At 39.2% G+C, this 26,187-nt stretch overlaps 1 protein-coding gene across 2 annotated transcripts in view; it reads left to right on the plus strand.

The window, feature by feature from the left end:
* The window catches only part of LOC126263030 (carbohydrate sulfotransferase 11-like), a 396,515-nt gene that overhangs the window by 355,132 nt on the left and 15,196 nt on the right, over positions 1-26,187 (plus strand). For both annotated transcript variants that reach the window (XM_049959997.1, XM_049959998.1), the window contains one exon: positions 9,310-9,603. In XM_049959997.1, the coding sequence (XP_049815954.1) occupies positions 9,310-9,603 (294 nt within the window). The remainder of the gene's footprint in view (positions 1-9,309; positions 9,604-26,187) is intronic.

Raw genomic sequence — 26,187 nt, forward strand, 5'->3', positions numbered from 1 at the left:
CAAACATGAATTTAAACCCCAACAACCCTGACCTTCCCTTCAATTTTTTTTTTTTAATATTGGTTACAAATACTTACTTCCGTCACGGAATATGATGTTTTTGCTACGAACATAAGCAAATTTGGCATAACGACGTTTAGCGCACCTGAATAACGAGGTCTTCCGGAAGTATGCAGCAGTCAACATACTGGCGAAGTGTAGTCTGTATTAACGTTGTTTTCGTAAACACCGTTGTCCACATGTCATTAGGACTACAAATACTTAAATGTACACTCTTGCAATACTACTAGTTACTCCAAAAACTGAAAAACATGACAATCAGCCGCTACAGTTGTTGAATTGGAAATCTGTTCCTCGTTAATACAATGATGCAGCTTGGTTACATTCCTATAAATACTGGAACAGTAAGGTTCAGTGACGTCGTCCTGCATATTACAACATAAAAATCTTTCTGTCTAGGGCAACGAAGTAAACGACTGTTTATTCTAACTGTTACAATGCGATCATTTACAGACATAACTAATGTGAACATTATATGCCTGTCCTGCGTTTCTGAGCATTCGACGTTATCAGCGCTCTGAACGTTAAACGAACAATACGAGGTGGAATTCACAATTTTCGTGACTGGTGCTGCCATCTGGAAAGTAGGAGTAGTAGATATTTGCACCGCTGGGTGACGAGAGCTGCATATCTGATGAGTCAGTGTGCGGAGTGGCATTCAGCTGGGAGGACGTGTTGCGTGTCCACAGTGATTTCCGTAATACTCTAGTGTTTGGTGTGTGGCTATTTTACGATGGATCCACAAACAGAACAGTGTGTGTGTATCAAATTCTGTGTGAATCTTGGGAAAAGTGCTACAGAGACCCTTGCAATGATTCAACAAGTGTTTGGGGGAAAGAGCATGAGCTGTACGTTTGTGTTTTAGTGGCGTGCTTGGTTCAGGGCCAGCCGTACGGATGTCGAAGATGATGCCCACACTGGAAGGCCCGTTAGCCACACAACGCCAGACATTGTTTCCGAACTTCAACAATTGGTTCGTGGGGATCGACGTCGAACCATTCAAGACCTTGTGGATGAAGTGGGTATTGATTATGGGACATGTCAACGAATGTAGACTGATGAATTGGGCATGCATCGTGTCGCCACAAAATTTGCCTAGGATCTTGACTGCCGATCAGAAGGTACAGCGTGTTCAAATGTGCACGGACCTTTGTCACAACACATCTGATGGTGAGAGCTGGATTTATGGTTATGACCCAGAGACAAAGCAACAATAGTCCCAGTGGAAGAGCCTGGGCTCTCCAAGACCCAAAAAAGCAGCTCAGGTGAAGAGCAAAGTGAAGAGTATGATCATCGTTTTCTTTGATACCAAGGGAATTGTGCACAAAGAATTCGCCCCATCCAACCAAACAGTGAATTCCACATACTACTGTGACGTTTTGCGACAGCTCCGTGAAAAAGTGCAGCGAAGATGGCCCGAACTTTGGCGTCAAGGGAACTGGCTGCTGCATCACGACAATGTGCCCTGTCACATGTCCTTGCTCACCAGGAACTTTTTGGCAAAAAACAAGATGGCGATGTACCCTACCCACCGTACTCGCCAGATTTGGCAATTCCCAAAACTGAAACTCAAGTTGAAAAGCCGTCGCTTTGACACTCTGGAGAGGATTGAAGAAGCATCGCTGGCGGTGATAAACACCCTCAAAGAACAGGACTTCCAGAAAACGTTTGACCAGTGGCAGAAGCGCAGGGACCGGTGTTTACGTGCGGATGGGAACTACTTCGAGGGTGATGGTCCAAAGGTAAGGTTTTCAACAGATGGCAGCACCAGTCCCGAAAATTTTGGATAGCACCTCGTATATGTAGAGATTTGGTACTCAGTTATGAAGGGAAAGCGATGTGCTATGCACCCAAGTTAGAAATATAGCACACAGAAGGATTTAGACATACTGAGTCTAGTAGAGGTAGAGAAGCCATCTAAAATGTGTTTTCGCTTATAGAAGCACTCATTTGGTTCAGAGTTCGATGTACTGCTTCTGTCAGCGATACTGATGAACATAAATGAAATTAGTCAAAATAGCCTCAGGTGAAGTGAAACTGACGTCAAGAGATGAGCACCGATCTATGGTAAGGTCTCGCTAGCACTCAGACATCAGGAAGTTTAGCAGATAGCGTTCAGGTGCTGAAGGTGTTGGTCAATGTGTGACTTTATTCGCTGGTTCTGCAGCAGACATCGACTTTATGCTTCTCTGGTAACCCAAATGTGCAACAAGGAAACGGCGTTGTCCAATGACAAACAGAGATCATCAAAATGGAGAATATGATTATGAAACTAAGTATAAGTGACGAATCCACTATCTGTTGTTTATCGACCTAATTGCGGATTTGTGTCTTACACCTCGTACTGTAATTAATTTTAACATGAAGGGACTACGATGTGTCCACACGAGATCAGCAAAAATTAATGTAAACCATTATAATGCCTCAAACAAGAGAAACAATATTGATCCCATTATTAACACAATGACGTAACATTTCTTAGTAACACGAAAACTCTTGTTTGTTTTGTACAATGTCTGTACATCACCACATGAAGATTGCCTAAACCCGAAACTTACCGTGGAGAAATAAATCGTTATATAGGGTAAAATCTGAATGGTACTTTTTATCACGATACAAGCCGTGTCTGAGCATTATACGTTCATGCTGTATCTTCTAGACTTCTACATATTACTGTGTGTCATATGTGTTTGAAATACCTTCTAATATCTTGTAAGCTGATGCCAAAGAGTTGTAGGGAGGAAGTTACACTTCCTTACTGTGTTCTTCTTCTAGTTTTTAGCTTACTCTTTAGTCGACAGTTTCTGACTGATTCACACTGCCCTCAGTTTATCTACATCCTTTACCACTTCACTCATTCCCATATTCACAGAAAACGGAATGTTCTCAAAGATATGTCATCATAGTCGAATCAGTTACTTCACTTGCAAGTCTTGCCTTGCATGGCCAAAATAATAAAACCCAGTTGCTGTATCACATATTCCACCAACTCGTTTTTCCACACATTTCTTTCTTCATCCACTGCAATGCATCAACGTTCGTACTTTTGTGACTTTGCTTAACTTTTAACTTCTTTCACTCCAGCACCATGATTAAAGTGCTTTCAGCTTCTTCTTTTCCAGTTTCCCCATTGTCGCTGTATGGCGTTCTTGCGTCGTTGCATTTTTCGTTGCACACTTTACAGTCCCTCCAACCTTTTAAATCTATGCAAGTATTTCACATCTATTTGTTTTTCGGCTAAAGACTTTTCAGAGTTCAATTCCGGCGCTAATTTGACACGATACCTGCTCTATGCCACCACAAGGCAGTGGTAATTTTACACATGGCACGAATTTGTAATATATTTGTGTTAAAAGCAAGGGGGCGGGGGGTGGGGGGGGGGAGGTCATAACTATCTCCTCCCCCGAAATCTAGAGTACAGAATTTTTATTTGTTACATAATTCTCACACACTTCAAAAAATAATAGCAGATTAGTCAGCAAAATAGCAGATTTAGCCAATTTTAGCATGATGGGGATGAATCCAGTGAAAAACACAATGGCTTCATCAATCACTGCGTAACTTAGGTTTGTTCGGTTATCATATCGTTCATGGAAAATTTCGTTTTCTTCGGGGCTGTTGCGTTTTTGCGCTGAGTTAAACTCAAGACAAATGCGAGCCTTTGCAGAACAGTGATGAAACATAGCGACAGTCCTCTTTTTTTTTTTTTTTTCTTGATTCCCTGCGCCTACTGCTGCTGGCTACAGTCCCAGCATGTGGAGGCTATTGTTTCGACTATAGCAAAGCCTTTATGCAAAATGTCATTCGTCTGAAAGGTGAGAGTTGTTTTCTGAAACATCAATATTTTTGATCTCGCTCATAGTCTATAGTATTAGTTACATTGTCGAATTTCTACAAAAGCTATAATCTTGGTAGTTTTCCAGTAAAATCCACTGTTTAAAATTTGCTGTAAATTGTTTATCACAACTTTCAAGATTCTTTTGCTTTTTCAGTGCCATACTCAGCTGTCTTATGTTTTATGTAGCGAGTCAGAGATGCAACAGGTCCCAGGGTAGTCTGATCGTGCTCTCTTATCTGTCTATAAAAATTAAATTTTTTGTTAATGTTTTTTGATAGCCTGTAAGACGGCTTGGATAAAAATATCAACAAAAGAAGTTCTACTCTATTACATATTATGCCATTTGACTACAAGAGTAATAGTCAAACCACGATTTATCGAATCTCTAGGGAAAGCAAAATTCATCCGATATACCGAGGGTTCGATATAATGCGGCTTCTGAAAAAAAAAAGTTTACAACCCACAATTCTCTTTATTAATGTACTGTAATTTTTTGCGTTTGTATGTGATATAGGCCTATGTTTAGTTTTGGTAATATAAAAAAGAAATCGAGATAGATTGCTATGCATGTTGTTTTATTTCTTCTGCAATAGACAACAATTCATAAGTTTAAAATAAAATACTTTCAATGTGAAAAAAATTAAATTCAGTAAAAGAATATGTAGTATGTACATTTAAATTTCCATAAATCATTGACTTTAAAAGTAATCTGTAATTCTAGCTTCCTTTAAACTTTTGATCACCTATAGTTAATTTCACTGTCTAGATTACAATAGCTGAGAACACATTATTCTCTACCTCCTCACACTTATCCATGTACGTTCTGATTGCATCGATAGCCGCTTTTGCCTGCCTGGCCGTCACTGGCGGTGCTTCTTCGACCACCCCCCTCCCTCTTTTCCCCATCCTGTTCGCCATAGTTGCCGCCTTTCTTTTCGTTCCCTGTCTTCACGGAGTCAACAATGGTGGCGTCCGTTAGTGACCCTGCTACTGCGACATCGTTGTCCACATCCACTAAATCTTCAGAACGAACGTGAGCGATGTTGAAATGAGTCACAACTTTCGTTCATTAAGACCCAACGATACTGACAGGGGGTACCTTGTCTCCTGTAAGTACTGTACAAAATAAAAACTGTGATTAAAGTTCCCATAAACCAGTGTCAGAATCAAACTAATACTTTACATGCATAGGTATTAAACCCATCAGCTGCTCGTTTTTACCTGTCGTCGAAAATCCACATGTTTGGAAACAATTGACGATCGTTTGCTCCTTCACTTTTCTCCACGCTTTATTGAGCATTCTCATAGCATCTGAAATGTAGATAGTTGTATTGTTGTCATCGTCAATACTGCGGACTGTCATTCGGACCACTTCATACCAGTAGTTTTCTTTGTCGTTCTTAATTATTCCTTGATCTAAGGGCTGCAATTTCGATGTAGTATTAGCTGCCACGAATGGTACTGTCGCGGATTTTAATGAAGGGATCGCATTGTTCGCACTGCAGCTGTCCACAAACAACACAACTTTTCGATTTTTATAAATCATTTTTCTATCAAAATCCTTTAATCCGTTGGAAAACACTTTTGAAGTCTTCCATGCTTTCTTGTTCCCAGTGTACTCCACAGGGAACGACTTAACCCAGAAATGAACATCGCGGTTTCTTAGGTTTTCCAATCATAATTGTCTTGAGTCTTTCTGTGCTGATCATATTTGCTGTTAACAGAACAGTAACATGATCTTTGCTTAGCTTGCCCCTGTGACATTTTTTTCCTCAGAAACTCATCCTTTTGTCTAGAAGACACTTGCAAAAACAGTTAAGTTCACCTGCATTAAAAACGTCATCCGGATTGTAATCTTGAAGGAGCCTCTGCATTCTAACTTCCGCTCATTACAAATTTTGTTGTCTACAATAGCACTTCCCCCACTCACCTTTTGGAAAACAGTACCATGTTGTTTCCTCAAATTTTCTAACCACCTGTTACGCACAGGAAATATATCGTATCACAATGTTGCTGCAAAATAATCTGCCTCTTCTTTCAAAATAAATTCACCAATGTTCACGTTATTGTACGTCTGTTGTCGGAACCACTGCACTAAAATCTCTTCCAAATCTGGAAACTCAGCCATTCGTTGTCGTTCCCGATCTGTCCGTTCAGATCTACAGTAATTACAAAGTATTCATTCCTGATTTCCATGGACAGTGTGCTTGCCGAAATCCCAAACTCTGCAGCTATGTCTTTCTTTTTGTCACTCCTGCTTTCACTTCATCAATTAACTTTTGCTTTTCAGGGATTGTCAGGTATTTCCGCTTATAGCCCATGGCTGATACTTACCACTCACACTCACACTAAATCAAAACAAACACTGCCTAAAATTGCACCTGCAAGGAGGGCGTTAGATCTGCAACATGACGCAGATCTCACAGACACATGGGCGCAGGGAGGGAAGTGAATGGGATTCCCCTATTTTCGTGCACTTCGATATGCAGATATACCATATGGAAGACTTCGATGTATAGAGGTGAATTCGATATAAAGAGTTTTTGTCCACTGAACTTCGATATGTAGAGGTAAAATCAGCCCTTCTCAAACCTTCCAAAAACTTCGATATAACGGCGGGTTTTCTTTGGAATATCAAGTTTTTGGACTTTCAACCGCAGGGAATGAAGAAAAAATTCGATTTAGAAATGTCTTCGATACATCGAGGTTCGATATATCGAGGTTTGACTGTATACATGCGCTCTTCTGTCGTCGAGGTGAGTTATGGGATGAAAAACTGTTGTGACGTCTTTCCTACCGCTGTCCATAACGCTGTTTTTCATGGACTTAATATGGAAATAAGATGGTTTAAAAGTCAATTAAACATAACATTTCAGCAATGGTTAACTCTGCGTGTAACATCTGCTCTGTGTCACGGGTTTAATGGACCAACGGGACAGCATTACGTACATGCTTAGACGCTTGAAGATAGACGTGAAGTATTATGTAGATGCACCAAACAGTGATGTTAGTTAGTTCACAACAGCGGCAGACAAAAATGAGTTAATACTCATGACTGAAAGTTATTCCATTCCACTGTAGCACAGCTTTACAGCAACCAGTTTCGAACTTTTTCAGAATAGTAACAATCTTGACTGTAAAATTATTTAATATCTGTGACATGTTTCACCCTTTTGGGGCATCATCAGATTGTGTAAAAGTAGCTGTATATGCAACTCATCCGTCATAAAACCATGTAAAACGGAAAATGGACGCAACAGTAACTGGATATATAATCCACCCATCACAAAAACATATCAAATAAAAGGTGAACCTTGAGCACACCAGCTGACTCCATACATCGTGGTGTGTGCGGCTCATACTGCGTTTATTTTGTATGCATAGCCCTGTTTTGTACTGCTATGACAGAGTCAGCAGTTGTTCCCAAGATCCGCCTTGCACTGTATATGTTTTTATGACGGATGGATTACATATCCAGTTACTATGGCGTACATTCTCCATTTTATATCGCTTTATGGCGGATAGGTTGCATATCCAGCTGCTTTTACACAACCTGATGATGTCTCGAAAGGGTGAAACATATCACTGATGTTAAATGATTTGGCAACCAAGACCGTTTTTGTTCTGAAGCCGATCAGTGACATTTGATTTCTATTGATTCACGTAGTCCCATCAGCAATCCAAATAACTCACACTATGGAGACGGAAGTAGGGTATATGGCTTACACTATATTCCATAAGATGAGTTAGAGCCGGCCGTGGTGGTCTCGCGGTTCTAGGCGCGCAGTCCGGAACCGTGCGACTGCTACGGTCGCAGGTTCGAATCCTGCCTCGGGCATGGATGTGTGTGATGTCCTTAGGTTAATTAGGTTTAAGTAGTTCTAAGTTCTAGGGGACTGATAACCACAGCAGTTGAGTCCCATAGTGCTCAGAGCCATTTGAACCATTTAGATGAGTTAGCGATGTACAGTACGCGGAGTTTGACTACCCAGACAGGCAACGCCTCGTAGTCAATTTGAAAAACAGTGCCGAAAAAGGCAGTAACAGAAGTCGGCATGGCACAAACAAATAGCTTTTCCCCTGCCTCCCTTTGTTGCATGGTACCGCAGCGTAGAAGGGAGGATGACACAGGAATGAAACCTGCACTCCATAACTGAGTGCCTTGTTTTACACTGTCTCTTTGCTTTCCTGAGAGAGACCGTGTATTGATAGCAGTGTTGTTAAAACTTCTATAAGTAGAACTCGTAATCCTCAGAAAAAAGCTAATAAATATGTGACGTCCTGGCCACTTAGGACATTCTGAGCGCTCGTTCCTTATATGTCTCTCTGGGTCGTGCGTAGGTATTCTCAGTGTTTCTATATGTACAGCACTACTAGAAAAAAGGTAGGCTTTCAAACAAATTTACCTATAAAAATTATAGGTTGATACTTACAGAGAAGGTAGCAGCAACCAGCCACTTTTCATCATGTTATTTATTACATTACAGCGTTGACTGCTTGTGTTTATGCAGTAGTGAAGACAATACGAAGCTCTTTTTTGATTCATATGTACAAACATAATGTAAAGCACCATACACGCACCAAACACACGGCTATGGTCTCAAAATGTCAGTTTTCGACAAAATAATACAAAGATATGTAGTGCGTAATTATCATTTCTCTGGAATAGGCCTACAATGCGTTTATTGTGTCTCCCATAAAATTAGTCGTTGGAGATGACACTTGTACAAAGTCACCAACTTTGACGTATAAAAATACGCCATTTTGGTACCTTACTCCCACCTGCCCCCATGGCAAATTTCTCTAGACACATCTGGTTGAAAGGTTTATTTTACTAGCTGTTCGGCAGTTACAAATGATGACCCAACACGCAGTTTTGAAAGGAACATTCGCTTTCATAGACAATAATAATTATTCTGAGACTGGTTTGATGCAGCTCTCCATGCTACTCTATCCTGTGCAAGCTTCTTCATCTCCCAGTACTTACTGCAACTTACATCCTTCTGAATCTGCTTAGTGTATTCATCTCTTGGTCTCCCTCTACGATTTTTACCCTCCACGCCGGCCCTCAAGCTAATTTTGTGATATCCTGATGCCTCAGAACATGTCCTACCAACCGGTCCCTCCTTCTTGTCAAGTTGTGCCACAAACTCCTCTTCTCCCCTATTCTATTCAATACCTCCTCATTAGTTACGTGATCTACCCATCTAATCTCCAGCATTCTTCTGTAGCCAAGGTCATTTCAAGGATGCACACATAACAGGTAACATAAAAACAACATTTATTGCTTTTTAGTATTGCAAACTCAGGAAAAAGAGGTCATGGAACTTGTCTTACAAAGGTAATATATGAAACGAGATTTGGAGGAGTTTTGCATTCACGAAATGTGTAACTGAAATTTCTGCACGCAGGCGGCCTCGACGTCGTGGATGTACAACTTCAACCTGCTGGCGGGCTACAGCCCCAAGTACCTGCAGACGACGAAGGAGGTGCCGCTGAGCCTGGCGCGCCAGCGCTACCCGCGACCGTCGCTCGCCGAGCTGCGCGCCGCCCTCAACAAGTCCGTGTCCTTCCTTATCGTGCGGCATCCGCTGCAGCGGCTGCTTTCCGCCTACCGCGACAAGCTAGAGAACGCGCTGCCGCACACGTTCCACCAGAGAATGGGCGCGCAGATTGTCCGCAAATACAGGAAAGGACCTCCAAAGGTACGAGAGAGAGAGAGAGAGAGAGGGGCGATAAATTTCATGTTTAAGGCATGTACTTGCTGAGGCCCCTAACGCTTTCACATCAAATAAGTTTGAGTTAAAATCTACTCTTTCCACCAAGACAAAGCCAGAGACTCGTTGAACAAAGACACACCCGTTTTAACAACTTCATAATCTTGGAGATATACGTATTAACTTCTTTTAGTGATATTTTATCGCCAGAATAACACATTTGTATGAGACAATATCAGTGCTACAGCTCTTCATTGGTGCAAACCTACAAAGCTGCAAAAACGCGTTGGTTTTTGTTTCATGAGGCCTTGCTCACTAATTGTCAATGTGGAAATAGATTGCTGGCCGAGGTGGACGAGCGGTTCTAGGCGCTACAGTCTGGAGCCGCGCGACCGCTACAGTCGCAGGTTCGAATCCTGCCTCGGGCATGGATGTGTGTGATGTCCTTAGGTTAGTTAGGTTTAAGTGGTTCTAAGTTCTAGGGGACTGATGACGTCACGTCAGAAGTTAAGTCCCATAGTGCTCAGAGCCATTTGAACCATTTTTTTTTTTTTTTTTTTTTTTTTTTGGGAAGAGATTACATATGAACCAGTTAAAGGTTATTTTAGGAAGATTACAATACCAGTGAATCACAGCTGGAATCAGTCAATTCATACAAATAACCAGGTGAGGAGGTATTGAATAGGATTGGGGAGAAGAGAAGTTTGTGGCACAACTTGACTAGAAGAAGGGATCGGTTGGTAGGACATGTTTTGAGGCATCAAGGGATCACAAATTTAGCATTGGAGGGCAGCGTGGAGGGTAAAAATCGTAGAGGGAGACCAAGAGATCAATACACTAAGCAGATTCAGAAGGATGTAGGTTGCAGTAGGTACTGGGAGATGAAGAAGCTTGCACAGGATAGAGTAGCATGGAGAGCTGCATCAAACCAGTCTCAGGACTGAAGACCACAACAACAACAACCAGGTGTAACAATTTGTACGAACACATAAGTTCAGTCTTAGATAAAACAGACTGCACACTTCAGCTCATCACTCTACAAAGTCGATTGCTACAAAACACTTATGTGATCATCCATCTTAGACTACTGAAAAAGTGTGTCAGACCCATCCCAAATAGAGCCAACAGGAAATATCTAAAGTATACAAAAAAGGGAGCACAAATAGTCACAGGTTCGACAGACATTTGGGAGAGCATCAGACATACTCAAAAACAAAAGTGTGTAGACATCTGAAGGTATACATGAACTATTCTTCAAAAGGCTATTTATGTGGTTCCAAGGACCAGCATTAAGTGAAGAGCCGGCCCTTGTGGCCGAGCGGTTCTAGGCGCCTCAATCTGGAACCGGGCGACCACTACAGTCGCAGGTTTGAATCCTGCCTCAGGCATGGATATGTGTGATGTCCTTAGGTTAGTTAGGTTTAAGTAGTTCTAAGTTCTAGGGGACTGGTGATCTCAGATGTTAAGTCCCATAGTGCTCAGAGCCATTTGAACCATCCATTAAGTGAAGAATTTGTGAATATGCAACCCCTTACATATCGCATTTCATCCTCTCATGCTGTAGAGCAGTGAATATTAATGGTCAACCTCCTTCAATGAAGAAGGGACAGTATTTCTGAAACGATGAAGCCCATGAAGTGTCCGCTTGTTCATGAGTTCAATTTGTACAGTAATCGTAAAAATGGCACCATTGTAAAGTGAATGAGTCATCAAAGCTGCCAAGCATGCGGATAGGGTGCAACCAGAAAAGAGGGCAGGTCACTCCTGTTTTACCCTTCTCATAAAGAAGTGGTTGGTTGGTTAGTTGATGTGGGTTAGGGGACCAAACAGAGAGGTCATTGGTCCCATCAGATTAGGGAAGGATGGGGAAGGAAATTGGTCATGCCATTTCAAAGGAACCATCCTCGCATTTGCCTGGAATGATTTAGGGAAATCACAGAAAACCTAAATCAAGATCGCCGGACGCGAATTTGAACTGTTGTCCTCCCGAATGCGAGTCCAGTGTGCTCACCACTGTGCAACCTCACTCAGTGTAAAGAAGTGATACACAGAATGGCACACCAATATTGCTAATGTCTATCAATTATAGAGTACTAAAGAACATTCCACTTCCTATTACATTATTGGAGCTTCTATCAAATAAATAAATAAAATAAAATAAAAATAGCATAGTTCAGGAAAAGCATTCATATGAAATACGCCTTACTCTACTCACAAACAATATCTTGCAAATAGACGTCAATGAACAGATAGTTTCAACACACCTCTTGTTTCAGAAGTTGTGTGACACTGCACTATATTGTCAACTGATACAGAACATAGGATTATATCACGTGTCTTTACAGGTAGGTGACTGCATTGAAAGAGTTCTGACTAATAAAGTCCAGCACATTAAAGTCAGTGCCAAATGTTTAGTAGTAATAAAAGCAATAGTGTGTGTATCCTAATGAGGCATGAAAGTCCACTAATGTTTCCAGTAACACACACGTGATTTATCAGGTAAGGTCAACACAGTATTAACAGTCTGCTGATGAACCTGTCTACTGGAAAGTGAGCTTTGTGGAGAGTAGCAGTTACAGACATCAGTGAAGACAATTATTCTTTGGTCGACCAACAGAGTGGTGTTTGCTCGTTTATTCTTTGTGAGTTTGTTATTGAGTTAGTTCTCTGTTTATTGGTTGTCAAGTGATAGTTTGCTGTTGTAATCAGTAAAATGAATAGTTAGATTAGATTAGATTAATACTAGTTCCATGGATCATGAATACGATATTTCGTAATGATGTGGAACGAGTCAAATTTTCCAATACATGACATAATTAAGTTAATTTAACAACATACCTAAGTTAATATAACAACTTTTTTATTTTTGTGTTTTTATTTATTTATTTATTTATTTTTTATTTTTTAAATAATTTTTTGTTTTTTTTTCTTTTTTTCTTAATTCATATCTAAAAATTCCTCTATGGAGTAGAAGGAGTTGTCATTCAGAAATTCTTTCAATTTCTTCTTAAATACTTGTTGGTTATATGTCAGACTTTTCATACTATTTGGTAAGTGACCAAAGACTTTAGTGCCAGTATAATTCACCCCTTTCTGTGCCAAAGTTAGATTTAATCTTGAATAGTGAAGTTCATCCTTTCCCCTAGTATTGTAGTTATGCACACTGCTATTACTTTTGAATTGGGTTTGGTTGTTAATAACAAATTTCATAAGAGAGTGTATATACTGAGAAGCTACTGTGAATATCCCTAGATCCTTAAATAAATGTCTGCAGGATGATCTTGGGTGGACTCCAGCTATTATTCTGATTACACACTTTTGTGCAATAAATACTTTATTCCTCAGTGATGAATTACCGCAAAATATGATGCCATATGAATATGATGCCATATGAAAGCAATGAGTGAAAATAGGCGTAGTAAGCTAATTTACTAAGATGTTTATCACCAAAATTTGCAATGACCCTTATTGCAAAAGTAGATGAACTCAAACGTTTCAGCAGATCATCAATGTGTTTCTTCCAATTTAATCTCTCATCAATGGACACACCTAAAAATTTGGAATATTCTACCTTAGCTATATGCTTCTGATTAAGGTCTATATTTATTAATGGCGTCATACCATTCACTGTACGGAACTGTATGTACTGTGTCTTATCAAAATTCAGTGAGAGTCCGTTTACAAGGAACCACTTAGTAATTTTCTGAAATACAGTATTGACAATTTCATCAGTTAATTCTTGTTTGTCAGGTGTGATTACTATACTTGTATCATCAGCAAAGAGAACTAACTTTGCCTCTTCATGAATATAGAATGGCAAGTCATTAATATATATTAAGAACAACAAAGGACCCAAGACTGACCATTGTGGAACCCCATTCTTGATAGTTCCCCAGTTTGAGGAATGTGCTGATCTTTGCATGTTATGAGAACTACTTATTTCAACTTTCTGCACTCTTCCAGTTAGGTACGAATTAAACCATTTGTGCACTGTCCCACTCATGCCACAATACTTGAGCTTGTCTAGCAGAATTTCATGATTTACACAATCAAAAGCCTTCGAGAAATTAAAAAAAAATCCCAATGGGTGGTGTTCGGTTATTCAGATCATTCAAAATTTGATTGGTGAAAGCATATATGGCATTTTCTGTTGAAAAACCTTTCTGGAACCAAACTGACATTTTGTTAGTACTTCATTTTTACAGATATGTGAAGCTACTCTTGAATACATTACTTTCTCAAAAATTTTGGATAAAGCTGTTATAAGGGAGATTGGATAGTAATTGTTGACATCAGATCTATCCCCCTTTTTATGCAAAGGTATAACAATAGCATATTTTCCTAATTTCAAGGGAGAAGTGGCTGAGATTTCAATTGTATCAAATTGCATAGGTATGGCCTCTTCCATTAACAGCCTAGCATCTTCTAATGAACACCTGGATCCTACTATATCCACAACATTTAGAAAATGATTATTAAAAATATTTTCAACTTCTGACTTTTTGTTCGTAAAGTTTTCATTCAATTTTATGGTAATACTGTCTTCCTCTGCTCTTGGTTGACCTGTTTCTCTTTTAATAATATTCCATATTGTTTTAATTTTATAATTATAGTGGCAGATTTCAGACATGATACACATACTCCTGGATTTTTTAATAACTTTTCTTAATATAACACAGTAGTTTTTATAATGTTTGGTAGTTTCTGGGTCACTACTCTTTCTTGCTGTCAGATACATTTCCCTTTTCCGGTTACAAGATATTTTTATACCCTTTGTAAGCCATGGTTTGTTACAAGGTTTCTTACAAGTATATTTAACTATTTTCTTGGGGAAGCAGTTTTCAAATGCATTTACAAAAATGTCATGAGATAAATTATATTTGAAATTGGCATCAGGTTCACGGTACACCTCATCCCAGTCTAACTGCTGTAGGCTTTCCCTGAAATTTGCAATTGTTAAATCGTTGACTGAACGTACTACTTTGGAGGACTGTTTAGTATTGCTGAATGGAGCTATGTCATATATTGTAACTAGCTGTGCACCATGATCAGAAAGACCATTCTCAACAGGCTGAGCATTTATCTGGTTAAACTTATCTTGGTCTATAAAGAAGTTATCTATCAGTGAGCTGCTATCCTTTACCACCTGAGTAGGAAAATCAATAACGGGTGTCAAATTGAAAGAACCAAGTAATACTTCAAGGTCATTTTTCCTATTACCCTCTTTCAGAGAATCTACATTGAAGTCCCCACAAATAATAATTTGCTTCCCCCTGTCTGACAGATAGCACAACAAGGAGTCCAAATTTTTCAGAAATAGATGAAAATTTCCTGATGGGGACCTATATACAGTTACAATTATAAATCTGCCTTTCTTTAATTTAAGCTCACAGGCACATGCTTCTATATGTTTCTCTACACAAAACTTTTTTGTTTCTATACTTTTTGCACAATGATAACTTTTGACATATATGGCAACTCCTCCTTTCTCCATATTTTCTCTCATTACATGTGCAGAGAGCTTATATCCACTTACATTTACCTTATCCATATCAGTAACAATGTGATGCTCAGACAGGCATAGTATATCTATTTCATCCTCAGTTATTGTGAGCTATTCTGTGAGTGTCTGCTTTGTAGTCTACACTAACAGTAATATCTATAAAAAGGTGACCCTGAAAGCACAAAAGGAAACAGCAAATTCAAGTACGGTGCAGAGCAAGATAGTGACTTTGTGTTATGATGATGGTGCAGTCCAGGTGGAAGAACACCTTTCAGACTTGCTAGACCTGTAGCTAGAGAGACAGATTAGGGACCTGCAGATGCATCAAATAGACATGGAGAGTTGTGTCAACAAGCTCTATATATGGCAGACAAAGGAACTGCGGAGTCTAACGCATCCCCAAGGCAACCATGAAAACACAAGTGCTGAAAGCAGTTAATAGGCTAGACCAGTGATCGTCAAATTTTTTTGCTCAATGCCAATACTGACATTGTGGAGTAGCACCTTGGGCTGCTTATGTACTGATGTTATTATTAATCACACTACCCTCAATTCCAGTCTCATCATTCCCTTGGGTTGACCCTGTTCACAGAAATTTACAATAACTGCTTCTGGCATGAACATGAAGTAAATCTAGTGCATACTGATTGTTTGAGCATATGGATGTACCACCAGAACATCTCTTCAGCATCCTTCTGCATTCATTTCAGCTGAAAATAACTATAAGTTACATGTTTTGTGTCAGTCTGGACAATCCTGGTTGGTTATATGCTAATTCTTTCTCTTTGCCATTGATGGAACTCACCCATTGACTTTAAAACATAGATTCCCCTCCCCTTGGAGACCAAAATTACCTCTTGCATCCTTCCTTGCACATATTTACCCACAGCATCCCATCTCACTGGACAGCGTAGACTGTAAAACATTCACAATGGGCATCATTGCTTGCTACTGGAAATAAAAGTAGTATGTAAAATTCGACTCTATCAGTGCTGATTCCTGCCATTGCCACATGACAGAATAATGACAAGCCCTGCTCTTTCAGTTCCGCTATATGCTGCAGGTCAGGTCAGCCATTAGTTCTTCTTAGTCCTTCCATAGGCCTTCTAGGAAGTGTTTTGGGGGCAGCAGTGTAGGACTCAATTGTCCATGTACTGATGTATTCAAGAATTCAAGAATTTTATTCACCATAGATCATTTTACAATGCTATTGGCTTCGTCATACAAGATGTACTAGTACATACAGAATAATAAAATAAACTTCTGTCAATACATTATAGAATACATTTGAAGCATGGCAGTGTACCAAATTACAAAGGATGACTTTTAAAAGTTAACACAACAAGCTATCTTATAATGTAATATAATATGGTATTTTATTGTTTATAGTATAAACTTTGTAATTACACACGATTAACCACAGCACAAAATTATATGTTTAACTGCAGACAACTTTTAAATGCTTATATTCTCCTCAGGCATCTCAAAGAATTCTTTAATGTCATAGGATGGATAATCTGACAGCCAGCTGTACCACTTAATTTTAAAAGAATTTGTATCCATAGACTGAACATGAACTGGCAGTTTATTGAACATTTTGAGTGGGTTAACTTTGTGGGAATATCCTGTTCTCGCTAATCTGTGGCGCGGTATGTCTAAATTACCGTTAGCCCTGGTGTTGTGTTCGTGTATTTCCCTTCTGGCAATAAATTCTGAAATATTATTTTTAGTATAGAGTACAGACACATAGATGTATAGATTTATAATTCTAAGTATTCTGAGTCTGGAGAAAAGAGGACGACAGTGCTCCCTATGACCTCTTTTACATATTATACGTATGACTTTTTTTTGTAATTTCAATACGTTTTTGATGTGAGGTGAGTGCCCCCATATAATCAGACCATATGAAATATGTGACTGGAATAGCCCAAAATATGTCACCCTGAGGTACTCCAAGCTCACTACCTCCCTTAGTTTCAAGAGAAGGTATGCCACCCGAGATATTTTTTCACATACATGATTGACATGTTCCTCCCAATATAGTTTTGAGTCAATGTGAATACCTAAGAGTTTTACCAACTTATTGCCTACTTCATTTGATGTTCCCATTAAAAGTCGTTGTGTTTTGTCAGGGTTGCATAGGAGCTTATTGGCTGCAAACCAGTCCAGGGCCTTATCTAGTGTTTCTTTTGTTAGGTTATTCAGATCTGAAATGTTCTGATGTGTGGTAAGTGGTGTTGTATCCTCAACATAACACACAACAGGGTGAGCTATATTTTTAGGTAAATCATTAATAGCGACAATGAACAAGAAGGGTCCAAGGATAGACCCTTGTGTTACACCTGTGAAGATTTCCATGATGGAAGAATTTAAATTTCTGACTGAAACGAATTGTTTTCGGTTACTTAAATAAGAATTTATCACAGATAAAGTGCTCCCTCTCATCCCCAGTAGTATGTCAACAGGAATGCAATTGAAAGCTTTGCTTAGGTCACATAATACCAGTGATACCTTGTTAGTATTTTCAAAAGCTGTTAAGGTTTGGTCAATGATTTCCAAGATGGCCCCTGTTGTGTTCTTCCCCTTTCGAAAGCCAAACTGATTGTTACATAGGATATTGTGTTTTTCGAACATGTTGCTTATTTGTGTGTGTATCAGCGCCTCAAATACCTTTGAGAATATTGGAACAATGGAGACTGGTCTGTAGCTTTGGGGGAGATGTTTGTCTCCTTTTTTAAAAAGTGGGACAACTTTTGATACCTTGAGTGCATCCGGAAAAACTCCAAATTCTACACATTTATTAAAAATATAAGCTAATGGTTTGGCGATTGAGTGTATTGTCTTTTTAATTATGTTATTTGATAACCAATAACAGTCCATACTTTTAGAACCTGAAAATTTGGATACAGCTTTTATAACATCAGCAGGTGTGACAGCCCTCCATTGAAATGCCAGGTTAACAGGCAGTGGTGTTCCAACAAGGTTCATTGCAGATGAATTTGTTGCTTTGATACTGTTACTTATTTCTTTAACTGAGTTTAAAAAGTACTCATTGAATTCTTCAGGATCAAGCAGAGCTGTTTCTGTGCATTTCGGTGTATTCTCTTGTTTTATTATTTGCCAGGCTGCCTTGCATTTATTGGGAGCTCTTTCTATATAGTCCTCCACTGCTTGCTTTTTTGCCAGAAGAAGTTTAGCTTTATAGTATTTTTTGCATTTCAGATATGACCTATGAATGTTCACACTCTGTTCTGCCCCTTGGTCAGAGGCTTGTTTATGTATCTGGTACAGCATATGCAAGTTTCCTTTAATCTCTACTAGCTCTTGTGTGAACCAGTTCAGACTTTTCTTTTTCATTTCATTTGGATATCTAATTTTTTTTACTGATGAGCAAGAATACCATAAATCTGTGTACTTTTTAAAGAAGTTACCAAAGCTAATTTCAGCTTCCCTTTTTCCAGATTGACAATTATATATAAAGTCCCAATCTGCACTTCCTAATCTATCAACAAACATATTTATGTACTCTTCCTTCTGTCTTCGTACCACTACTACTTTAGGTTCTTCAGTTTTAACTGGCTGCCTCTTACAGACTGTAAGGAGTAGTGGCTCATGATCTGCAAGTCCACTTCCTGCAAGTCTAACTGTAAAATCCTCCCTATGGAAATTCACAATAATATTGTCTATACAGGCGTTCTTACGTGTGGCATAGTTATTTGTACAATAGAGGTCTAATGATCTTAGCATATTCAAAAATGTCCTAGCAACTGGTCTCTGTGTGTTTACCATTTCTATGTTGAAATCATCACATATAGCAATTCTCCTTTTACTCTTCAATATTTTTTTAATTATTAATTCACATTTTTCAATAAACAAATTTACATCACCATCTGGCGACCTATATAGACTAACTACCACTATATTTTCATTCATTAGTTTTACACAACTAAACTCCCCATCTAGCTCTGAGGAGTATGTAGATACATCAATTCTGGAAAACATTATTCCTTCTTTAACAAAAATTCCCGCCCAACCATTCTTTCTCTGTTTTCTACATATCATGTCTCCCACAACATACCCTTGGGGAATGAACATATTTACTTGTTCTTGTGTTAACCAGTGCTCAGATACACACATGCTCAGTGTTACATAAATGTTCTAATTCTAAAATTTTATTTCTAATACAACGTATGTTAACTTGTAGAAAAGTAAGTAGTTTGTCTCTGTCTGTATTCCTCTGAGAACAATTTGACATTATATTTGAAGTTGTAGGTTCCGTTAATGTCTTTAATCTTGATGCACTGTGATCATATGTGTTACGATAGTCACATACCTGTTCATCCACTTGATGACTCACTTTGTTAACTGCTTTCGTCTGTGAAACCACTGCTGATCCCACCAAAAATCCTGGTCCCTCGGTTGTGGTTTCTTTTTTCAGGTTGAGTGCCGTACTCCACATGTTGGTATTCTCATCCCTTGAGCTTGATTTGCTGTTCTTCTTTTTGCAAGTAGGTCTCTCTTCTTATATGGTGCCTTCTTTCCTGCCACCTCCTTTGCTGCTTCTTCAAACTTTTGCACTGTCCTCTTGGGTAAGTTTATTGCTTGAGTAATTGTCCTCTCCACACAAACAAAGTTCACTTTTAAGGATTCTGTTGTTATTTGTGCTGGAGTTGTGTCAGCAACAATTATCACTGATTCTTTATCTGAGACTTCAGTATCCTTCCATTTAAGTTCTATTGCTGTTTTGTACACTTTCCTGTTTGTTTCCACTGATTCATAAATCCTTGTGGCAATTAGTTCTTTACCAGTTGCATTAAGGTGTTGTCCATGTGCTGTATAAAGCTCCTTGTTACTAGGAGTATCAATAAAACAAGTGTTATGGAAGCCTTTCACTATTTTTTTTAGTTTTCTTTCTGCAGATTGAATTTCTTGGTTTACACAGGACCATTCAGGCAGGTCATGTCTATGTGGTACACCAACTACAATCACCTTTGTATTTGTATTTTGTAATGCTGACAAGGCTTTATGTAATGAATGAATTGCCAACTTGGTTTCATTCTTTGCTACATCATTAGCCCCTGCCCAGATAACTGCAAAATCTTCACTTGTCAACTTACGGAGGTCATTGCATTTTTTTAGTATTACACTAGTGGGGGCACCTGGTATCACCTTCCCTTCAACATCATATTTATTTGAAGCTAAGTTTAAAATGTTTCTTGCACAGTCTCTGCTATGGCTATCTGAGGCAACGAATATTTTGGGTCTCCTATTCACTGACTGACTCTCAGGAGCAAAGGTTTGCATTTTCATTGCTGCACCCATAGATTGATTTCCTTTTTGAACTGCGTTCTGTGTTGTGGTATGCACACTGTGTTGTGAATCGTGATTTATGTTGGGTGCATCAAATCTGTAGTTTTTGCACATTTCTATCTTGCCTGATTCTTGCTTCTGTAGTTCGTTTGTTAGCAAACATATAATTGTTTTCGAATACTTAAGTTCCTTTCTTACTATTCTGAGTTCATTCTGTAACTTTTCGCACACACACGTTTTTAACGGGTCTGTTTTGATTTCGTCCATATCGTCACCGTCAGTACGAAAACAATCACTGCATTTCCAGCTTTTCAGTCTATTCATTGAATTTACACACGAGTAATGGAATTTCCTGTTACACTTTACACGACACACGCCTTTTCTTGCTGTTTTGTTACATGTACTGCATGGTGTACTGCTCCCTACAAAGCTGTCACTTCTACTATTGCATTTCCTGAGCTATGTGCTAGGGACTGTAGAAGTCTCACTACTGCTATTCTGACATCCAGAAAATAATTTAGGTTTGTATAATGTTTAAACTCTGATGCACTGTGTCCTTGGTTGTTTTCATAACTTTTGTTAATTCCTAACCAATTCCCATATTGCTTGCGTATTATTTAATATATTTTTTAATATGCCCTGTTCCAAATTTGTCAATTGCATAGTATGCAACTCCACAGTTGCTCTATTTTTATTTACTATTTTGAGCACTTGTCACAATGTGTTATTTAATTCCCAGATTTAATCAGTATACGCCTTTGGAAATATTGTTTTGCAAAATTTTCCAACAGTATCTAGCTACCCCCTTTCTCAACACTGCAATATATGTGGTGCTAGATCCAATACATGGCACAATTGTTCTTATAGCCAATCATACAAGAGATGTAACCTCAGCTACTATCTTCATATCTCTTCTAATACTCCCTTCCTTTCGACCCCAAGATGTAGTCTAGTGAGTGTCTTCTCCAGCCTTCGTACCTCATTTCTTACTTCTCACAAATTGCAAGTCAGTCTCAGTTTCTAATGATGGCTAGTCAGTATGATGTCCTCATGCCTGGAGAACAGCATTCCTCCTTTGAGTTACTGATTTTGAAGTGCATCTACCACTTCTCCACCGAAGAGACAAACCTCACCAAAATTGCTGCAAACATCATCTTCGACCTTGGTCGAAGCTCATCCTGGGGAAAGGAATCCATTTCATTCTCTCTCTCTCCCTCTCAAAAGCCTCAATGCATGAGGTCCACAAACACTAAGCTATCTACCATCCCCACTACCAAAACATATTACCAAATGAAAACACAAATCTGACTGTTGTTGTTGTTGTCTTCAGTCCAGAGACTGATTTGATGCAGCTCTCCATGCTACTCTATCCTGTGCAAGCTTCTTCATCTCCCAGTACCTACTGCGACCTACATCCTTCTGAAACTGTTTAGTGTATTCATCCCTTGGTCTCCCTCTATGATTTTTACCCTCCGCACTGCCCTCCAATACTAAATTGGTGATCCCTTGATGCCTCAGAATATGTCCTACCAAACGATCCCTTCTTCTAGTCACGTTGTGCCACAAATTTCTCTTCTCCCCAATTCTATTCAAGACCTCCTCATTAGTTACGTGATCTACCCATCTAATCTTCAGCATCCTTCTGTAGCACCACATTTCAAAGCTTTGATTCTCTTTTTGTGTAAACTATTTATCGTCCACGTTTCACTTCCATACATGGCTACACTCCTTACAAATACTTTTAGAAAAGACTTCCTGACACTTAAATCTATACTTGATGTTAACAAATTTCTCTTCTTCAGAAATGCTTTCCTTGCCATTACCGGTCTACATTTTATATCCTCTCTACTTTGACCATCATCAGATATTTTGCTCCCCAAATAGCAAAACTCATTTACATCTTTAAGCGTTTCATTTCCTAATCTAAAACCCACAGCATTACCTGATTTAATTCGACTACATTCCATTATCCTTGTTTTTCTTTTGTTGATGTTCATCTTATATCCTCCTTTCAAGACACTGTCCATTCCGTTCAACTGCTCTTCCAAGTCCTTTGCTGTCTCTGACAGAATTACAATATCATCGGCGAACCTCAAAGTTTTTATTTCTTCTCCATGGATTTTAATACCTACTCCGAATTTTTCTTTTGTTTCCTTTAGTGCTTGCTCAATATACAGATTGAATAACATTGGGGATAAGCTACAACCCTGTCTCACTCCCTTCCCAACCACTGCTTCCCTTTCGTGCCCCTCGACTTTTATAACTGCCATCTGGTTTCTGTACAAATTGTAAATAGCCTTTCGGCCCCTGTATTTTACCCATGCCACCTTCAGAATTTGAAAGAGAGTATTCCAGTCAACATTATCAAAAGCTTTCTCTAAGTCTACAAATGCTAGAAACATAGGTTTGCCTTTCCTTAATCTATTTTCTAAGATAGGTCGTAGGGTCTCTATTGCCTCACTTGTTCCAACATTTCTATGGAATCCAAACTGATCTTCCATAAAGTCAGCTTCTACCAGTTTTTCCATTCATCCGTAAAGAATTCGTGTTAGTATTTTGCAGCCGTGGCTTATTAAACTGGTAGTTCAGTAATATTCACATCTGTCAACCCCAGCTTTCTTTGGTATTGGAATTATTATATTCTTCTTGAAGTCTGAGGGTACTTCGCCTGTCTCATACATCTTGCTCACCAGATGGTAGAGTTTTGTCAGGGCTGGCTCTCCCAAGGCTATCAGTAGTTCTAATGGAATGTTGTCTACTCCCGGGGCCTTGTTTCGACTCGGGTCTTTCAGTGCTCTGTCAAACTCTTCACAAATATCTTATCTCCCATTTCGTCTTCATCTACATCGTCTTCCATTTCCATAATATTGTCCTCAAGAACATCACCCTTGTATAGACCCTCTATATACTCCTTCCAACTTTCTGCTTTCCCTTCTTTCTTTCGAACTGGGTTTGCATCTGAGCTCTTGATATTCATGCAAGTGGTTCTCTTTTCTCCAAAGGTCTCTTTAATTTTCCTGTAGGCAATGTCTATCTTACCTCTCGTGAGATAAGCCTCTATATCCTTACATTTGTCCTCTAGCCATCCCTGCTTAGCCATTTTGCACATCCTGTCGAACTCATTTTTGAGACGTTTGTATTCCTTTTTGCCTGCTTCACTTACTGCATTTTTGTATTTTCTCCTTTCATCAATTAAATTCAATATCTCTTCTGTTACCCAAGGATTTCTACTATCCCTAATCTTTTTACCTACTTGATCCTCTGCTGCCTTCACTATTTCATCTCTCTTCTTCTTCTACTGTATTTCTTTCCCCATTCTTGTCAATCATTCCCTAATGCTCTCCCTGAAACTCTGTACAACCTCTAGTTCTGTCAGTTTATCCAGGTCCCATCTCCTTAAATTCCCACCTTCTTGCAGTTTCTTTAGTTTTAATCTACAGTTCATAACCAATAGATTGTGGTCAGAGTCCACATCTGCCCCTGGAAATGTTTTACAATTTAAAACCTGGTTCCTAAATCTCTGTCTTACCATTATATAATCGATCTGATACCTTTTAGTATCTCCGGGATTCTTCCATGTATACAACCTTCTTTCATGATTCTTGAACCAAGTGTTAGCTATGATTAAGTTATGCTCTGTGCAGAATTCTACCAGGCGGCTTCCTCTTTCATTTCTTACCCCCATTCCATATTCACCTACTTCTCTTCCTTTTCCTACTATAGAATTCCAGTCACCCATGACTATAAAATTTTCGTCTCCCTCCACTATCTGAATAATTTCTTTTATCTCATCATACATTTCATCAACCTCTTTATCATCTGCATAGCTAGTTGGCATATAAACTTGTACTACTGTAGTAGGCGTGGGCTTCATATCTATCTTGGCCACAATAATGCGTTCACTATGCTGTTTGTAGTAGCTTACCTGCATTCCTATTTTTTTTATTCATTATTAAACCTACTCCTGCATTACCCCTATTTCATTTTGTATTTATAACCCTGTATTCACCTGACCAGTAATCTTGTTCCTCCTGCCACCAAACGTACTAATTCCCACTATATCTAACTTTAACCTATCCATTTCCCTTTTTAAATTTTCTAACCTACCTACCTGATTAAGGGATCTGACATTCCACACTCCGACCCAAAGAATGCCAGTTTTCTTTGTCTTCATAACGATGTCCTCCTGAGTAGTCCCCGCCTGGAGATCCGAATGGAGGACTTTTACCTCCGGAATATTTTACCCAAGAGGACGCCATCATCATTTAACCATACAGTAAAGCTGCATGCCCTCGGGAAAAAATAACGGCTGTAGTTTCCCCTTGCTTTCAGCCACTTGCAGTACCAGCACAGCAAAGCCGTTTTGGTTAGTGTTACAAGGCCAGATCAGTCAATAATCCAGACTGTTGTCCCTGCAACAAGTGAAAAGGCTGCTGCCCCTCTTCAGGAACCACACATTTGTCTGGCCTCTCAACAGGTACCCCTCCATTGGTGTTGCACCTACGGTACGGCTATCTGTATCATTGAGGCACGCAAGCCTCCCCACCAACAGCAAGGTCCATGGTTCATTGGGGGGGGGGGGGACAAATCTGACTAACCTAACACAATACAATAATCTCATCAAAATAAGACAATCATGTAAACATAACACAATTTACTGAAAATCTTTTCTATACATTCTGAAAATCTTGTCCTTCATTGGTGCAACTGAGTGCTTAATGTACCTTGTTGGAATCTTGCACATGAGTTTCTGCTTTCTTCCTTTCCTTCTTGTCCTGTACCTCCTTAGAACATGGTGGCACTAGCAGCTGCAGTAAAACATCTAGAGCTCCCTTAAAATGCTTGATGCACACCCATGTGGAAAATTCTGGCTTGCTTCAACAACTGCAATTCTACATTTACAGGAAATTTCATCTGTGTGACTTGGTATGGTCCCCAATGATGCATGATAAAGTTCTTTGTTTCACTCCTTGGTGTATTGGCGCTTACTAACATTACCCACTGGCAAAACCTTAATTCCAGCAACTTAACAGTACATCATCCCATTTTCTCTTGCCACTTGAGTGCCTTAGTATGTGCCCTTTTCACTCACTTCCACACATCTCTTAACGGTTTTGCAAAATTTCATACCCATTCTCCATTTTTCCTAATTTTATGCTCAATAACTTCAAAACATGAAGGTGTATGCTAATTGTTCACAATGTCATATGGCGAGAGCCCAACACTGTCATGCGTTGAATTATATACAGCGACAACATAGGGTAGATAAATGTCCTAACAAGAGCCAATGCTGTCATGCGCTTTTCAGTTATATGCAGCCACAACACAGAGTAGATAAATGTTCCAGTCATTGTGGTTACTGTTTATATAATAGCTCAAAATTTTAATGATGTTATGGTGAACATGCTCAGTTCTGTTTGCTTGTGGATAAAGGGGACTAGTTCTTACAAGGGAACCTCCCCATCGCACCCCCCTCAGATTTAGCTATAAGTTGGAACAGTGGATAGGCCTTGAAAAACTGAACACAGATCAATCGAGAAAACAGGAAGAAGTTGTGTGGAACTATGAAAAAAATTAGCAAAATATACAAACTGAGAAGTCCACGTGCAACATAGGCAACTTCAAGGGTAATGTGCAGTCAGGAGCACTGTGGACCTGTGGTTAGCATGAGCAGCTGTGGAATGAGAGGTCCATGGTTCAAGTCCTCCCCCGAGTGAAAAATTTACTTTCTTTATTTTCGCAAACTTATGATCTGTCCG

The sequence above is a fragment of the Schistocerca nitens genome, chromosome 6 (genome assembly GCF_023898315.1).
Source record: "Schistocerca nitens isolate TAMUIC-IGC-003100 chromosome 6, iqSchNite1.1, whole genome shotgun sequence".
NCBI lineage: Eukaryota > Metazoa > Arthropoda > Insecta > Orthoptera > Acrididae > Schistocerca > Schistocerca nitens.